This window comes from Eschrichtius robustus, chromosome 2 (genome assembly GCF_028021215.1).
Source record: "Eschrichtius robustus isolate mEscRob2 chromosome 2, mEscRob2.pri, whole genome shotgun sequence".
In the NCBI taxonomy this organism is placed as follows: Eukaryota; Metazoa; Chordata; class Mammalia; order Artiodactyla; family Eschrichtiidae; genus Eschrichtius; species Eschrichtius robustus.
Window position 1 is genome coordinate 28,522,878 of NC_090825.1, and position 14,443 is coordinate 28,537,320.

Here is a 14,443-nt window from a genome sequence, read left to right on the forward strand (position 1 = left end):
TGTTTCTATACCTAGTAAGATTATGAAAGGGTATGCTTTCTGAGAAGACAGTGGTGGCATGGCAGGATACTAGGATATGTGTAGTTCACTCAGAAGAAACTGCTTAGAGAGCGGTGGGACATACTAATGCCATATGGAAACAACCCTTCATTTCTCCAGAACCATGGAGAACCATTTCTCAATAAACATGGTATACTTGCCTCGAGCCTTTACATACTTTGCGTTCCACTCTCTCTCACATCATAGTCGAGACAACAAGCAGCCCGAGAGACTGACTCCTGAGGAAAAGCCCACAGTCAGTGGGATTCCATAACAAGGGTAGTGTTAGGGTGTGACGTTGGCCTATTAAGGGGCAGACTACTTTGGTGGGTCAAATGTAAGACCAGCAGGGCAAGTCAGGAATAAATGTAGAAGGAATAAGGACCTTTGCAGTTCCGGCATTTGGCATCTAAGTTAAAATCTTAATCTGAATTTGTCTCCTAGGATGGGAATATACCACTGCTTCTTGCAGTACAAAATGGCCACAGTGAGGTCTGTCGCTTTCTCCTGGATCACGGAGCAGATGTAAATTCCAGAGACAAAAATGGAAGGTACCGCAGAATTAGAAAGCATGTTATTTCAGTGATATCCACATTCTGAGAAGCTTTCAAAATATCACAGCTGTATTTTGGATCATTTGTTTTAAAGCAGTTTTAATTTCTTTCTTTTACTGATTTCTGCTTTTTTGGATAATTAAGAATCTGTTTTGACTTAAAAAACATTTTCCCCAGACCTCTGGGAGCATCATTGCTGACTGTGTCTGTGGTGAGATTATTAAATGCTAAAATGAATAGGCCGTTTCCTTTGCCTTTTCATGCAAAATAAAAGTAAACATATTGGTTGTTTTTTAAAAACAGTCTTAATAATGTTATGGGTTCTTTAAAAAACTTGATTTGAAAAAAAGGCAAGATTTGTGCCAATCATATTAAATTCCATCATATTTAGTTAGAAGATTATGTCTATGTTATTTGACCTAATATTTAATGTTCTGATTTAATCTGAAGTTTTATAAAACAGCAACCCAATTTTATTTTGATAGCATTCCATTTTGAATTTCCTAGAAAATTAAGTGTAGTACAGGTTTAACTGCACTTAGTCTTCTTTCCTCTGTTTTTAAGACAAATGAAATGATTTCCTAGCAAAAAGTTTTCACATTTTGTGTACTAATTTTTTGTCTCCTCATTCCTTAGAACTGCTCTCATGCTGGCTTGTGAGATTGGCAGCTCTAACACTGTGGAAGCCTTAACTAAAAAGGGTGCAGACCTAAACCTTGTAGATTCTCTTGGACACAATGCCTTACATTATTCCAAACTCTCAGAAAATGCAGGAATTCAAAGCCTTCTATTATCAAAAATCTCTCAGGATGCTGGTATGTGAAAGAAAATAGCCAGTGTTGTTTTAAATTTATCCACTCCATTTTCCCCAAAGGTTAAAGGAATTTGTGCAATATATTTTATTATTCTTTTAAATATATTTCTGGAGAAAAATAGTGTTGAATATTGTGTATGTTGTGTGTATATGTGTGTGTGTGTGTGTGTGTGTGTGTGTGTGTTTATATACCCCGCCACCCAAAGTGGATATGAGTCATTATGGTTCTTATAGTTTTTTTTTTCCCCTCACTTTTCTTCTATAGATTCAAAGACACCAACAAAACCAAAGCAGGTATTTATCTTTGGGGATGGAGATTCTTTTTCATCATTGCCTGTGCGAGTTTGAACATGTTCTAATTAAACCACTCTGTGGTCCATTAGGAAAGTGATAAAGACTATGCTGAAACTACTTAAGGAGTAAAATATCTTTGGATTAAATGATTCATTGTAAGGTGGTAAATATTTTCTTAATGATTTACCCTATTTCCAAAGCATGTAACTTTAAACTTGCTACTTATATATTCATCTTTTTCTGAAATATACTAATATTTCCTACTGGTGTGAAAAGGTTTGATGTGATTTTAACTCTGAGAACAACAGTATTTTAACTACTTGTAATATCACAGGAATTATAGAACTCTGTCCATAGCCATGTTAGATAGTTAATGAAAGTAAGAGATTTAGCATTTTCTTTCATTTTAATTAGAGCTTTTCTAAACTGTCATTCATTTTACACAGATAGAAATTGAGAAGTTTACCCTGTTACTTTGGAGTTTTTCCTAAAAACATAGTCACTACTGTTTATTAATGAGATATATATTTGGCTGTTTTATTTATTTATACATCAAGGTTCTTGAAAAAATTATCATAATCGGCAAATACTTGATAACTGAATTTATTTTGTACCAATTGTGTTATATTTATCCATAACCTTCAGAGATGAGGTTTCCCCCTTTTTTCCCATATTTATGGTCATTCCTTGGTATCTGCAGGGAATAACAAAATCTGCAGAAGCTCAAGTCCCTTATATAAAATAGTGTGGTACAGTTGGCTCTCTGTATCTGCAATTCTGGGATATGCAGATGGTTGAATCTGGATGTGAAACCTGTGGATATGGAGGGTAACTGTATATTCTTTAAGAAAAGGACTGGAAGTAATGAAAAGGTCGGGGAAATACCACTGCTTTGCATTAAGATGGAAGCTAGTCTATGAATGTATTCTGGGTTCTAAGTTGTGGTAAACACCCCCTTATTTTCTACTTTCCCAGTTCTCCATACCACCTTAATCTGGTTTTGTCTTGTGTTTTTTATTTTCTTGCTTTAAAGCATGGGCTGCTAGAAGAAAACTTGGAGCATGCATATTACTTATTTTTATGTTGGTAGCAGATTTCAGATCTTGATAAAGTAAGAAATGCATGAACTGTTGAGGTTTTTCTCATTTGTTTGATGAAGCTATTTACTCAGACTTTACTAACCTAACTAACCCACCTCCATTCTTTGGACTGTGATAACTTTCAGCATGATCAAGTCTCTAAAATAAGCTCAGAGAGAAGTGGAACTCCAAAAAAACGCAAAGCTCCACCACCTCCTATCAGTCCTACCCAGGTAAAAATAAAAGAAAACCAACAATGAACAAACATATAACAACAAAGCCATAATTTTGTCATTTTGTGTTTAGGCCAAAAAGAACTGTTTTAAAATTGACCCTTAAGCGCACATTTGAAATTTTCTGTAGTGGTTTTAAATTACAAATAGTGGTATGAAGAATTTTGATTATTAGTATGGAAATAATGTTGATTCTTATTTCAAAACTGAAGAATTGAACAGTATCTTTTTTTTTTTTTTTTTTTTTTTAAACATTTATTATTTCTCATGATTCTATGTGTCAGCTGGGTGGTTCTTCTGTTCTGGGCCAGCTCAGTTGGATTAAATGGTCTAGGATGGCCTTTTTTTTTTTTTTTTAAAGAAATTCACGTTCTTTTATTTATTTATTTATTTTTTTATGACTGTGTTGAGTCTTCGTTTCTGTGCGAGGGCTTTCTCTAGTTGTGGCAAGTGGGGACCACTCTTCATCGCGGTGCGCGGGCCTCTCACCATCGCGGCCTCTTTTGTTGCGGAGCACAGGCTCCAGACGCGCAGGCTCAGTAATTGTGGCTCACGGGCCCAGTTGCTCCGTGGCATGTGGGATCTTCCCAGAACAGGGCTCGAACCCGTGTCCCCTGCATTGGCAGGCAGATTCTCAACCACTGCGCCACCAGGGAAGCCCCAGTATCTTTTTAAAAAACCTCAAAATTCTTAAAATCTATGACAGGAACTTTTTCCTCAAGATAATGAGCTCAGTCTATTTTCAGAGCTCATATTAATAGCTCTAGTAAAGTGGGGGAGAATGTGTAGCTGGTGAGGCGTTAGTTGAAAATGAATTTTAGTTGGTTTATTAAACGTTGTTAAAATACATTTGCCTTTCCTATTACACTTAAGGTTGACTAATATTAAAAAACAGCTTTCATTTCTGAGCTTATAGTGATTACTGAATAGAGGAGGAAGCTTGAATATCTATGAAATGGTAAATAAAAACAGGCCAGGGTTTGTTATTAAAAGAATCATAGGCCATAAAAAGAATAATCCATATCAAATATGTGAGCAGAATATCTCATCCAATAAGTAATGTTAAATACATTAGCATATTCATTAATAATATTCTCAATCTGCAATAGAAGTTTTATAAATTTTTAACATTAATTCTAGTGAATAAAGGAGTGAAGTTCCGTAGTTAATTCTACTGGGCAAACTTTCAAAAAGTATTTGAGGTAGCTGAATTACACTGAAAATATGTTATCCTTGAATTAATTGAAACTAAGGATAATTATTGTTAGGTTTATTTGCATTGGTTAAATAGGCTAATTCTTTGGCACTGTAGAAGACTTTGAAAAAGGACTCTTTATTGATGGTTTTCATTTTTGTTTTTTAGTTGAGTGATGTGTCTTCCCCAAGATCAATAACTTCAACACCACTTTCAGGAAAGGAATCAGTATTTTTTGCTGAACCACCCTTCAAGGTATTTCCTTTCTGTGTCCAACTTATTATTGAATTTTAAGATACATAATAGATTTGATTTAATCTATCAAAAATCTATCACTGGGCAAAACAGAATATATTTCTCAGTCATTGGTTCAAACCTTTTCATCATAAAGCACCCTTTGATTATTTTCCCTAGCATGGGCTCCATACAAAAAGAGTAGCATGAATCAATTATATTTGTTAGCTAATATTTAATTTTCTTCATTAAAAAAGGACAAAGATAAGACTTTAAGATCACCAGTCATCTTACCAAATTGAGTTGCTATAATACTAATCAAAAAGAAAGAAATGGTTATTCTCTGATGTCTTACTAAGAAGTAATTGTATATTTTTAATTAAACTTTTTACTGACTATAAAAGTAATATGTATTTATTTTAGAATTTTAGAAAATCCATTAGGTCTTATTCCACCTGATTCTCTAGACTTGTGGTTGGAAAGTATTTTAAGGAATGGGAGGGTATTTCAATTTAATATCTGTTTACCTAACAATCACTAGGAAATTGTACTTGGAAAGAAAGTAAAATTTATAATTGTTAAAATGAAATTTCAATGGCATAATTGTTTATTCTTTTCTCCCTTCTAAGAATTACTAAAAATGAATTTTCTTTTAACTTGGATGCATATTGATGTGGAAAAGATTCTATCAACCTATCATTTCCCTTGCTTTAACTAGATTTTATTAAAATACAAAGCAAGGAAAGGAAGTTATGCTCTTATAATTACTACCCTAGTATCTTCTAATATGATTATGGCTCAAAGGAGGCAATGCGTTCCAAAGAATAATATCACAAATTATGTTTTTCAGAAATAGAGTGTAAAAAGACTTTTATTTCTTTAAAAAAAATCACAAAAAGATAAAAAGGACACAATTTAGAATAGCTAAAGTTTAAAAAGATTAAAAATACAAATTGTTGGTGATGATGTGGAAGAGTTAGAACTTTCATACTCTGTTGGTAGGATGTAAAATGGTACAACTACTTTGGAAAACCATTTGACAGTTTCTTGAAAAGTTCAACATTCCTAACATATGATCTAGCCATTCACTCATAGACGTTAACCCAAGAGAAATTAAAATATCAAAAAATCATATACACAAATGTTTATAGCATCTTTATTCAAATATCCCCAAACTAGAAATGATCCAAATGTCCTCCAACAAATGAATGGATAAAGATAATGAGATACATGCATATAATTAAATATTACTCAGCCATAAAAGAGAATGAAGTGCTGGCCAAGCAGCATGATGGATGCATCTGAAAACCATCATGCTGAATGAAAGAAGCCAGGCTCAAAGAAATTCATCCCCTATGACATTCCATTTATAGGAATTCTAGAAAATGCAAAAAGGAGAGTAGTGGTTGCCTGGGAATGGCAGGGATTGGCTGTGATGAGGCATGAGGAAACTTTTAGAGGTGATGGGAATATTCTGAATCTTGATTATAGTGGTGGTTCCTTGGGTGTGTATCTGCCAAAACTCCTCAAATTGTAAGCTTCCGATGGATGTAGTTTATTGTACCTTAATAGAGTTGCAAAATAAAAATAAGCATTTAGTTTTTTAAGTGAAAATACAGCTTTTTTATGATAAGCACTTGCCAAAAATGAGCCACTTCATTTTTAGCATTTGAGCCTTTACAAAAGTTCCTTTGCTGAACAATTCTCTCTCTTATCATGGTCTGCGGCTCATCTAGATAAAACATGGCAATTTCTGGCAAGTGACTGTATTTCGTTTTGGAATGAGAATCTGGCTTTGAAGGTAAAGAATTTTTCCAGTATATTAATGGACAGAGATATTCAGGGATACAGGTTTAGAGGAAATCTTTAGGGGATTGTCAGTCCACAGCCATAAGAATTTTTATTCCCTTATCAAATTACCTTTATTTTCTGTGACAGGTCTCATTTACTACCATTTCCCTTAAAAATAATTAATAATAATATATTAATAGTTAATTTATGAAATGATAAAGCTGAAAAGTGCTTCTAATGTATTTTAATGTATTACCCAGATAAGTAAAACTTCTATTTGACTCTGTTATGAAAGTAGTATTCACCATCTCAAGCTATAGCACATAGCCCACTAAATTAGCTATTATGTAATTTTATTATACTCTTCAAAGATATTTGTAATATACTTACTGAAATTTCTGAAAAATATTTTGAGAATATACCCTCTGGAACCTCTAGGTAAAAACTGTACCTCAGGAGATAACTGTCACTTTTATTGTATTTTAAAATATCTTCTTTCCTGGAGATTATCTGTTTTTCTAGTAGGATAGCACCAACTTGTATAAACTCAAGGAGGAAAATTTGCTTGATTCTTTTGTAGAGTGTTCCATTCAGGAATATTCTTTTAAGTCATTTTTGTGTTCCAGCAGGCTGAGATCAGTTCTATACGGGAAAACAAAGACAGACTAAGTGACAGTACTACGGGTAAGATGAAGGGGCATTTTTGTTCCCTTGACCGATCTCTATTTCATGTTCCTCTAAGAGAGCAAAGGCCAACCAAGCAGGGGTACCCTGTCTGGGGAAGTCGGAGAACCCAGGGTGCCACCCTAAGGCTGCCAACACTGCACAGCCTGGTACTCTCTACTTCAGGGGGCTTTCACCTAGATTAAGGAGTCCCTGAGCTTGGGTGTGCAATATATCTCTGTTTTCATCTGTTCCTAATTTAGCATTAGCACTTCCTTCAATTATGAATATAGGCAATAAGCCCCAGTGGTATTAGCAGATCAGTGATTCTGACACCAAGAAAATTCACAGATAATATCATATCCCCTCACTGTTATTACAGATACCTTGAAAGATCATTTACAGTATCTCTGCTAGAAACCATGGCAGTTATTAGACCTGCTTCCAGATCTTGTTATTTGGTGTGTTACAAAGAAGGTCGCCAATTACTGTAACCCGTACATTCTATTTTTTTTTAACATCTTTATTGGAGTATAATTGCTTTACAATGTTGTGTTAGTTTCTGCTGTATATCAAAGTGAATCAGCTATACATATACATATATCCCCATATCCCCTCCCTCTTGCGTCTCCCTCCCTCCCACCCTCCCTATCCCCCTCCTCTAGGTGGTCACAAAGCATCAGCTGATCTCCCTGTGCTATGCGGCTGCTTCCCACTAGCTATCTATTTTACATTTGGTAGTGTATATATGTCAGTGCCACTCTCTCTCTTCATCCCAGCTTATTTGATGCATTTTAAAACATCGTTTTGGGATGAGGTCCATAGGCTGTAAGCTGCCAGCTCTAGCTGTCCTCCTTACAACTGAGCGGCAGGTTATTTCTTGAAGGGAGAGCCAACTGAGCACCTCCACGGCTGCCACAATCTAACTTTTCTACTTTTGATTTTTAAAAGACACATACAAAGAGTGTTAATGAAATCACACACTATCATATTGTCCTTCACCAAGACAGGGTTTAATTCATTGTATCGAGTCCATCCTGTTGCTGTATCCTCTAAGAATGTAGGACGGTGTATGCAGAATCAATTTGAAATGTAGAGTAGATTACTTCAAAGGCCCCTTTTTGCTCCAGCATTCAGTTTCTTATTCTGTTATGTATTTCATATGTGTTTGGAGCCCTTAATTTACAGAATTTAGAAATATTAAGAAATATTCCTGGCAGAGAACAATGTTAATATAACTGAACAGTTGTTACATTGTATACTTTAAAAGCCATCCATCGTGGCTTAGAAGTAATTTTTGTTGCTTAGAATTACCCTCATGCTCCCAATCCCCTGGTTCATTCCAAGCTGACCAGACTCTTTGTCAAGAACACTCATAAAGCTGTGGTTTAGGCACCAGACATGATTAGTAAGCATTTCTATGAAGAAATGTCATTTTGTATCCTTCCAAATTAAGATTAAAGTTTTCATCCTTGCATTAAATGGCTTGAGAAAATTTTTAAATAACAGTAGAAATTTGGATCAGTGCTATTCAGAGTGTGGTCTCTAAACTGTTGCCAGTCTAAAATAACTAAGGAGTTTAGAGCAGAAAGTCATCCAGCCAAGCACACTGTTTCGTCCACCTGACAATTTTTTTTCCATAGGAAGACTTTCTGGATGAAGGAAGCAGTACATTGAGTGACATTCTGGAGGACGTTTCTTGTCTTGTCTCAATGAGAACTTTGAGTAGCATAGCTTTAAATGTTATTTCAGCATGATAATCAGTAGAATCTCAAATAGTTCTGGTTTACCAACAGTGTATACTGTGGGATTCAGAGAAGGCTGTTTCATGTTGGGCTGGTCAGAGAATGCTTTAAGGAAGAGGCAGAGTTTGCCATGAGTCTTAAAGGATGCCTAAGAGTTATCTAGCCAAAGACATGCTACAAGGGCAGTCGTATGGATGAAGAATTAAAGAAGCAGCCTTGTGTTGAGAATATAGAGGGTGTGATAGAAGCCTTGAATCTGATGAAAATGGGATACTAGAGAAAAACATCAGGAGTTATAAACCTGAAAAAAAGTAGATTGGAGCCAGATCCTAGAGGCCTTAATCCAGATAAAGGAATTTGGAGGTTATTTTTAGAGGGAGCGCAATTAAAGCACTTGAACCAAAGGAATGGCCCTGTCAAAGTATGTTTTAGGAAGATTAGTCTGACAGTGTTGTTGGTACAGGCTGCATTTTCACTAGAGGAGAGAGAGAGAGATTTGTTAGGAAGCCATTTGTAGAGTTACCAAGTATGGTGATGAAGTTTGAACTAGAGTGATGGATGTGGAAATAAGAAGTGAACCAGATTCCAGAGATCTTTCTAAAAGGATTCACAGAATGGGATGCATTAGGCATGGGAGGAACAAAAAACAACCAAGGTGTGGCACTTGATTAAGTGAACGGAAAATGTGTGACCAAATCCATCAGTTTTCAGATGTGCTTATTTGTATCCAGGCACCTAGTATTGTGCTAGGGAAACGCCAGTAAGGAAACCCCAGTACCTGAGAATTGCTATTCATCTATCCAGCTGGAGCGGGCTTTCATTCATAGTCTGGACTAGGAAGAAGAACTAGATTGGGTAGAAAGTGAGTTTGTTAGAGGTCAGAGAAATAACAGTTTAATTTTTTAAATATTATTTTAAATTGCCTGTCTCTTTTCCAAGGTGCTGATAGCTTATTGGATATAAGTTCTGAAGCTGACCAACAAGATCTTCTTGTCCTACTGCAAGCAAAAGTTGCTTCTCTTACCTTACACAATAAGGAATTACAAGATAAATTACAGGTCGGTAAATAGATTGCTAACACAGTCTATTCTGTAGGGTCAAGCTATTGGGTTTTTCAGGGTTAGTCAGGTGATATTTTGTTTTAGACATCGACATTAGTTTCTTCTTTTTAAAATATAATTAGCCTTAAGCATTTTATAGTTTCCGATTATTTGTTTCTTGAGAGAGTTTATTCATTAACTATTTTTGTAAATTGGTAAATTATATATGATTATATACATAGTATGATATATATGACAATATATATACATATATGTACACACACATATATATGATTAGTCAGTTATTTACTTAGGAAAGTTGATCATTTAACAGATTTAAGAACTTGATAAGAAGTAGCTGTACTAAGCCTATTGTCCCTCTTGGCAACTACAATAATATGAGAAACAAAGGAAAAATTTGAGTCAGAGGCTCTTCGGCCAAAACAAATCTCACATTTTTAAAGTGGCACACATAATCTGTCCTAAGAGAGCACAGAATAAGCTTAGAGTCATTAGTCTGACTCTCGTGTCCCAGACCATATTTTTTCATGGGGCAAGAGGACGCATGCAGAACGATCCTGCAGCTCCCCCAAATGTAAGGTTTGGAATCGCTCTCTCATTGCAGTTGCTTGCTCATCTAACCACAACTTTGGTGCCATTTCATTCTTGCCTTTTTTTCCAGGCCAAAACACCCAGGGAGGCGGAAGCAGACCTGAGCTTTGACTTTTACCATTCTGCTGAAACTGACTTGGCCCCATCCCTGGGCAAACCTAGTGAAACCCCTCCCCCAGACTCCAAACCATCTCCATCTGTCTTAACACATTCCTTGAGTAAATCCACAATCGACAGCGATGTCAGCATCCAGCAACTACAGGAGATTTTACACGACTTGCAGAAGAAATTGGAGAGCTCTGAAGCAGAGAGGAAACAGCTGCAGGCCGAGCTCCAGGCCAGAAGGACAGAGTCGGTGTGCTTAAACAACTCGGAGATTTCAGAGAACGGCTCCGACCTCAGCCAGAAACTTAAGGAAACTCAGAGCAAGTACGAGGAAGCTATGAAAGAAGTGCTGAGTGTGCAGAAGCAGATGAAACTGGGCCTGGTCTCACCGGAAGGCATGGATACTGACTCGGGCCTCCGCGAGCTGAGGATCACCGAGGAGGAAATAGACGTGCTAAAGCGGGATCTCCAGAACGCACTGGAAGAAAGTGAACGAAATAAAGAGAAAGTGAGAGAGTTGGAGGAAAAGCTTGTAGAGAGGGAGAGAGGGGTGGTTATTAGGCCACCTGGGGAAGAGTACGAGGAAATGAAAAGCTCATATTGCTCAGTGATTGAGAATATGAATAAGGAGAAGGCATTTTTGTTTGAGAAATACCAAGAGGCCCAAGAAGAAATCATGAAATTAAAAGATACACTGAAAAATCAGATGACCCAGGAGGCGGGTGATGGAGCTGGGGACATGAAAGAGGCCATGAACAGGATGATAGATGAACTCAACAAGCAGGTGAGTGAGCTGTCCCAGCTATACAAAGAGGCCCAGGCCGAGCTGGAGGATTACAGGAAGAGGAAATCTCTAGAAGACGTCACAGCTGAATATATCCATAAAGCAGAGCACGAGAAGCTGATGCAAGTGACCAACATATCCAGAGCGAAGGCTGAAGAGGCACTGTCTGAAATGAAGTCGCAGTATTCCAAAGTGCTGAATGAGCTGACCCAGCTCAAGCAGTTGGTAGATGCACAGAAAGAGAACTCTGTCTCCATGACAGAGCATCTGCAAGTGATAACCACGCTGCGGACCGCTGCCAAAGAGATGGAGGAAAAACTAGGCAGTCTTAAAGAGCACCTTGCGAGCAAGGAAGGGGAGGTGGCAAAGCTGGAGAAGCAACTCCTAGAGGAGAAGGCGGCCGTGACCGACGCGATGGTGCCCAGGTCTGCCTATGAGAAGCTCCAGTCGTCTTTGGAAAGCGAAGTGAGTGTGTTGGCCTCAAAATTAAAGGATTCCGTGAAAGAGAAAGAGAAGGCCCATTCAGAGGTTGCCCAGATTAGAAGTGAGGTCTCACAAATGAAAAGGGAAAGGGATAACATTCAGACTCTCTTGAAATCCAAAGAGCAGGAAGTAAATGAACTTCTGCAAAAATGCCAGCACGCTCAGGAAGAGCTTGCAGAAATGAAGAGAGATTCTGAAAGCTCTTCAAAACTGGAAGAGGATAAAGACAAGAAGGTTGGTGAGACCGTATTGCTGTTGAATTTCGAGCTAGTATACGCTAGGACTTTCAACCTTCATTTACTGTGGTGAACATTTTTACCATTTGTAAGCACTAACCTATTGTGAATGGTCAGAGGCTCCACACATGACTCCCCCTGTCCCCAAAGCCACATTAAGAATAGTAGGGTGGACATTTATGAAAAAAAAAAAAAATATTCATCTTCTACTGCTTCCCTCATACCAAAGCATTTTCACATGTGTGGTACGTGTTTTCCCTTTAAAAATTATTTTAAAGAAGCCCTGCCAAGTGTCAGGGATCAGAAGTGAACCCACCAACTGAGAAGCATTTGTGACCCATCTTGAACTTCTACTCTGTTGGAATCCAGACAGATTCCTCTGTCATATGAAAACCCAATTACTCCCAGACTTGATACTGCTTCCCTAAACCCCACGAGCTTTCCTCTGAGTCAGTATAAAAACCCTCCCTGGCCCCCATTTTCAGAGCTGTACAGGAGAATAAGGCAGGAAATGTGAGGGGCAGGTGATTCGAGATGGGCTGGGTGGGGAGGAAGGAGGAAAGTAAAGGGAAAAGTGGATGGTGCTTCTGTGCCTGGATCTGCTCTGCATCCCCGGTCTCCTGGGTCAGATGTTCTGAATGACATTCATTAGAGCATTTTTAATCTTTTTTTATTCCTTCATTATAATGAATGTTTCAAAAGAGCTCCTGAAGCCAAGGAGACAGGGGGTGGAGGTGGGGGGTTGTCTTCACTACGAGGCGAGATGCCCGAGATACCAGGGTTTCTAAAACTTATTCCTGACTGCTCACGTCAGCAATGTGGAGCAAGACCTAGCTGTCTCCAAATAAGGAACACCTGAAATCCTGTTTCTGATTTAGTTTTTCAACCGTCCCCCTTTTAAGGGTGAACGAAGGAAATCCATGTCACAGCTTTTGTTACCTTCAGGCCCCAAAACACAGTCTGACATTCAGGGACTCTTGTCTGCATGGAATGGCCTTAGAGGGCTTTGTTTGGTTTGCCTGATATTATCTGATTTTATGTTTCATTTTATGGCTTTTCTTTTAAAAATAAAAAAGGGATTGCTGCAGTCCCAGAGGCCAGGAGAGGCTATCTTCCAGGTTGAGAAATAGGTGGAGTTTTGCTTCTGCGGCACGTTCTTGCCTACTGATAGAGCTTTCCTTTCTCGCCAGATAAACGAGATGTCGAAGGAAGTCGCCAAGTTGAAGGAGGCCCTGAACAGCCTCTCGCAGCTCTCCTACTCCACGAGCTCGTCCAAGAGGCAGAGCCTGCAGCTGGAGGCGCTGCAGCAGCAGGTCAAGCAGCTGCAGCAGCAGCTGGCTGTGAGTGGGCGTGTCTCTGCGGCCTGGCTGCGGGTGTGGGGAGGCAGACGGCACACTGGGGGGAGCGGGGAGCCAGCGGGCAGATGCCCAGCCTGAAGGCGTGTTGTGCTTCAGTGAGCAGCTGACTACAGACTTCTTTGATGAAGGCCAGAGAGGGAGCGGATGGATTTCTCAGTCATTGCCTGCAATGCGATGGGTAACATGTGTCAGTGGGAAGGAAGGGAGGAGTCCACAGGACAGTGGGAGGAGGCTTCTTGTTCGCTCTTCCACTCGCTTTTTACCCTTTCTCCATTCTTCTGCCATGGTAGTCACTGTCTCTGGCAGCGGCGAGAGCTGTTTCTTATTAGGGGCCAGGATCTCTGGTAGTTGTATGTCTACATGTCTGAAGCCGCTTCTTGGCCTCTCTCCTGATTTCACCCAGGAAAGCCCTTTCATGTCTGTATTCGTTTCCGATGGCTATTGTAATAGAGCAACACAAACTTGGTTTAAAACAACACGAACTTATTACTACAGTTCTCGAGATCCATACGTTCGAAGAAACCAGTTTCGCAAAAGTAAAGTCAGGGTGTCAGCAGGGCTGGTTCCTTCTCGAGGCTCTAGGGGAGAATCCATTTCCTTGCCTTTTCCAGCTTCTAGAGTTTGCCTGAATTCTTTGGCTCATGGCCCCTTTCTCCATCCCCAAAGCATATCACTCCAGCCTCTGATTCTGTCCTCCCATCTCCTCCTTCCACCTTTGACCTTCTTGCCTCCCTCTTGTAGGACCCTGGTGGTTACATTTTAGATCCACCCAGATAATCAGGATAATCTTCCTTTCTATCTCAAGATCCTTAATCTCCAAGTCCCTTTTGCCTTATAGGTCACACTCCCAGGTTCTACGGATTAGGACGTGGGCATCTTTGGAGGGCTATTAGTCAGTCTATCACAATGTCTGTAAAGTTTTAGTCATTGAGGGTATGTTACATTTTGCACGTGAAGGTTAGTCTATCCTGGACTGTCTCTAGCTTCCATTTACAAACAGGACCTGGATTTTGTGATTTCTTCAGTACAGACTCGATACTGGTGAATTCAGGTTTCTACAGTCCTTACTCCGGCTGGCCACAAAGTACAAAACCAGCTTTTTTTTGTGTTGCCAGCTCTACTCGAGCAGTGGAGGAGTAGTCAGGGAAGGAGAAGTTGCTCTTGACTGTGTTTTGCAGGTCATT

General features: G+C 38.8%; 1 protein-coding gene across 6 annotated transcripts in view; it reads left to right on the forward strand.

The window, feature by feature from the left end:
• Nucleotides 1–14,443, forward strand: part of RAI14 (retinoic acid induced 14) — a 148,539-nt gene that overhangs the window by 128,999 nt on the left and 5,097 nt on the right. For 3 of the 6 annotated variants that reach the window (XM_068535218.1, XM_068535217.1, XM_068535222.1), the window contains 9 exons: nucleotides 484–590; nucleotides 1,230–1,408; nucleotides 1,673–1,701; nucleotides 2,927–3,013; nucleotides 4,377–4,463; nucleotides 6,860–6,917; nucleotides 9,581–9,699; nucleotides 10,364–11,899; nucleotides 13,092–13,241. In XM_068535218.1, coding sequence (XP_068391319.1) covers nucleotides 484–590; nucleotides 1,230–1,408; nucleotides 1,673–1,701; nucleotides 2,927–3,013; nucleotides 4,377–4,463; nucleotides 6,860–6,917; nucleotides 9,581–9,699; nucleotides 10,364–11,899; nucleotides 13,092–13,241 — 2,352 coding nt within the window. The remainder of the gene's footprint in view (nucleotides 1–483; nucleotides 591–1,229; nucleotides 1,409–1,672; nucleotides 1,702–2,926; nucleotides 3,014–4,376; nucleotides 4,464–6,859; nucleotides 6,918–9,580; nucleotides 9,700–10,363; nucleotides 11,900–13,091; nucleotides 13,242–14,443) is intronic. The other 3 variants (XM_068535219.1, XM_068535220.1, XM_068535221.1) reach the window with 3 other exon arrangements.